General features: G+C 44.9%; 1 protein-coding gene across 1 annotated transcript; it reads right to left on the reverse strand.

Annotated features, from left to right (window-relative positions):
• Nucleotides 1-574: 574 nt before the first annotated feature.
• SARC_13354 (hypothetical protein) lies at nucleotides 575-3,767 on the reverse strand (the record flags this gene model as incomplete). Its single annotated transcript, XM_014292516.1, has 7 exons — nucleotides 575-673; nucleotides 1,076-1,222; nucleotides 1,927-2,049; nucleotides 2,174-2,340; nucleotides 2,682-2,792; nucleotides 3,309-3,430; nucleotides 3,674-3,767. Coding segments are annotated over 7 exons (863 nt in total), but the record flags the coding sequence as incomplete, so codon positions are not given.
• Nucleotides 3,768-3,844: the final 77 nt, after the last annotated feature.

Raw genomic sequence — 3,844 nt, forward strand, 5'->3', positions numbered from 1 at the left:
TATGTGTATATAAAACTACAAGCATACATACACTGGCGAATACCACGTCAATGCTCCGCACTTTACCATCGCATCAATGGCACAATCTCCTTCAATGCGTCTTTACGTACAAACACTAACAAAAACACCTGTGGCTGCCAGTGGCACTATTATGCGAACCCGATAGTAGGTGGGGCCCAAAAAAATACTATAAGAAACAGGAAACTCAATAAGACCTCACTGCCACTCGAATCCCCAGAAAGTGTCTCAAATCAGACCCACCGGTGACAGGGCATGGATGGTAGGAGTGTATGCACAATACGCGCAATGAATGACATACTCTTAAACCAACCAATAACTATAAACTAACAAACCAGTATGCGAGAGACATCTCAATGATAAAGGCGTGCGCTTCGCCACTCCTTTGCTGACCGTGATAGAGTGAATATATCACGATAACCTCCATGTAACAAAACGCGAATGATTGCATATCTGCACAGGCATGCATACATGAGCATGGCATTCTGCTGTATGCTGTAGGGCAAGCTAGCTGCGTTCTGTATAATCCGGTCATGCACGAGGTCAGGTTGCATACCTTCGTGCCTCATCTCTGTTCAAATAGCTGAACTCTGGTACGCCATTGACGAAGACGGTGGGGAAGATCCTGAGAATCGCCAGGTAGTCTGCCACTCCTCTGTAGGGAGAAAACGGTAGAGATGACTACGCTATTCAGCCGATCCGTTGCAGTGATACTCTATCCCGGGGGAAAGTTTAAAAGTTTATTGATACGGTTTGGATTGTGTTTCCACTGCATTACAACTCCGTACAGTGCCCACACGGCAGAACTCCGTTCAATTCCCTCTTACACATTCATGGGTAATAAAAGACAACCCGAATTGGCGGATCTTGTCGTCATAGGAGTCAGGTACGCAACAGAACAAAGACAGATACAACAAACATAACGTTTAAGACTCAATAACACCTGCATATACATACTATGCATACCTTGCATATGTAATCATTTGCTCACCAAGTAAAACGCTGCACTGAAATCCTAAAAGCATACCATACCGACCTGGTATGAACACCAACATACTTGCCCCAGCCGCACAGCTCTCGAAACTCAAACAGCGCCGCCCCGTGCTGGTAACTGCCTCGAGGCACATGACAATCCCTCCCGTTCCGCACAGCAATGGTCTCGTCCACCTTGATAGCCACTGAATTATCACACATCTGTGAGAACCTACAAGGGCGTCACACAGTAAGTTTTTGTACCGTAACTGTAATGCGTTTCCGTTTCCAATGCGTACTTGGATATCTTGCCTGAAGACTAACGCTTGGTTTTTCTGAGGACATGTGCCGATTGAAAATTCCATAGGCGCCATGTTCTGAAGGTCATCGATTTCGATAGCGCGAATGCATGTCATGTGATTTGCAAGTCTCACAAAGTCACAATATCAGATATTCAAGTATAAGGCGATGGTCCTTGATGGTCCTTGCTACACGCGTGCAAGCTCATGTGTTTACTTGACATAATTTTACAGTGCGCAGAAATAGCACTGATATGTACCATCAATGAAATTATCCGAACCTACGCAGATATTTGAAGAGTCTACTGCATTCGCTGGACGTTGTAGAGCCATACAGGAACGTGTGTGCATCGCTCCACTAAGCGCACCTGCAGTGCTTTGGGTACGCAGGACATCATCACATAATCTTTCCACCAAAAACAGAACCGGAATGGTATGAGCGTGGAATGCCATATGCGCAACCCGCAGACCACATAGACCGGTCTGGGTGAATAGTCCACCTGCTCGAGTCTATTCTCTAATCACTAACAATCGCAAATTGTATACAATTTGTCCCCCAAATTCAGGTGCGAATTTAGAACAGGGCCAGCTGATATATCGGTAGCCCCAGTATGCCCCTATCAATAGCCACACCTACCGCTTGTGCAAGTCCCCAGACGGCTCCGTAGAATTCAGGCTATCGTAGTAGACTTTGTCCGGCCTCTGCTGTGTGACTTTCCGGTGGTCGATGCCCTCGAGATTCAGAACTTCCACTGTATCTCTATAGTGTACCGTGATGGTTTGATGTGAACGTGAGTACCGTTTTTCCATAGACTTTCTATACTTATATACTATTGAACTGCCCCCTTTAAATGAAATATATGAGGAAGGCCCACACACCTCACCTCAGAAAGTCTATAAAGGGCAGGAAAGCGCTCCGATTGAGACCATGTAGGTAGAGCAGCTCCGGAGGTCTATTGGAAGTCATGGTCACAATCACCCCGTGATCGCGCATGAGTACTTCAAACAGAGTCTTCAGAATCATCGCGTCCGCTACATCAACCACTTGAAACTGAAAGAATAGAAATGGTTTCTGTTTATGTACGTTGAGCGAGCGTGTGTGTGTGTGTACTTGCACTGAGACTTGAATACTACACAGTTTTAATTGTTTATAGTTTGGTATGCACAGAAATTAGTCACTAGTACGCTGGGAAAGTACCAATGCACCTTCGCCATTCCTCAGCAACGTGTGGGACATACAGAAGGCAACTGACAGCAACGATTCCAGAACCGCTCGCTATTCCGAATAAACACAAAACATAAATAAGACAACATAATATACAGATGGGACTGGTCGACCGAGATGGATATATTGCTCAACGATACATTATACTTATATAGCTAACAGCCTACCTCGTCAAGACACAGAAGCCTAACGTTTTCAGCAATCATCGCAGCCACCGCCTCTAGTGGTTGGCCATCGTAGTCCGATTGAGATCGCACATAATGCAACTTAGCGTGCACCTGATACACGATTGAATGAAGCTGGTCAGAATAGAATGAGGACAAATGTGTGTCGATGCCAAAAACTCTACACAAAACAAACTCTGGAACGCTCTTCCTAAGCTGCAACACGCATCTTCATCACAAATACAACCTCTATACTTCCGAACACACGCTTCTGGGCAACTACACGCTCGATGCACTGGCCTTTTGACGTCCGTGGAACTAACATACACACCTCACACTTATAACTTCTTAAAAACAATTTATATCAGTCACCCCAGATGGTTTCATTATTGAATTTCCTTTGGTATTTGCGCTCATTGGGAGTACAGAGAAACAGTGAGAGCTCTGTTGTATAGATATTTTGCTCCGACGATACTCGCACCGGGGTAAATGAACATACATATCCATGCCAAATACCACGTATTAATGCACAGAAGGCAGTACGCTCCGATATACTAGAAACATAAACTTCGGATAAGAGAAAGACAAAATTACTTTTCTACACCGCAGACGTTCGTGGGTGCGACCTACTTCAAGCATAAACTCATGAAAATGCAGTCTCCTCTTCGGTATGCAGTCACCATCTACGCTGGCGAAGAACATGTCGACCAACAAGCTCTTTCCTGTTCCGACTCCACCATACACGTACACTCCTGTGTCCAGTGCCACAAAGAGCAAAGTCAATTTGGGATGTTTGTCATAGTATGAGCATCTCCGAACACTTCGGCGGTGCATAGCAAAGGCTCGTACTAAAAGCAACCACGCATTGTATATAGGAACCCAGCACTGTGTGTGCTAACCAGCGCACTCACCGCTAGGTTTTCTTTGTGGAATGCAGCAAATATGTTATGAGAAAAGTTAGGATGAAGAACTTGAAATATATATTATAGGCATACCTCCTGGTCCAGCTACCTCGTCTAGTGGCCCGGACTTCCCATATCGCTTTGTGATCTGATGTTGAAATAAAACTACGCGGTCAGTGTATTTCATTAAGCAACCTCACATTCAACATGGGATGCAGACTATGCAAATTAAAAACAATCAAATAATTCAACGGCTCCTAAAGA

The sequence above is a fragment of the Sphaeroforma arctica genome (assembly GCF_001186125.1).
Source record: "Sphaeroforma arctica JP610 unplaced genomic scaffold supercont1.3180, whole genome shotgun sequence".
In the NCBI taxonomy this organism is placed as follows: Eukaryota; class Ichthyosporea; order Ichthyophonida; genus Sphaeroforma; species Sphaeroforma arctica.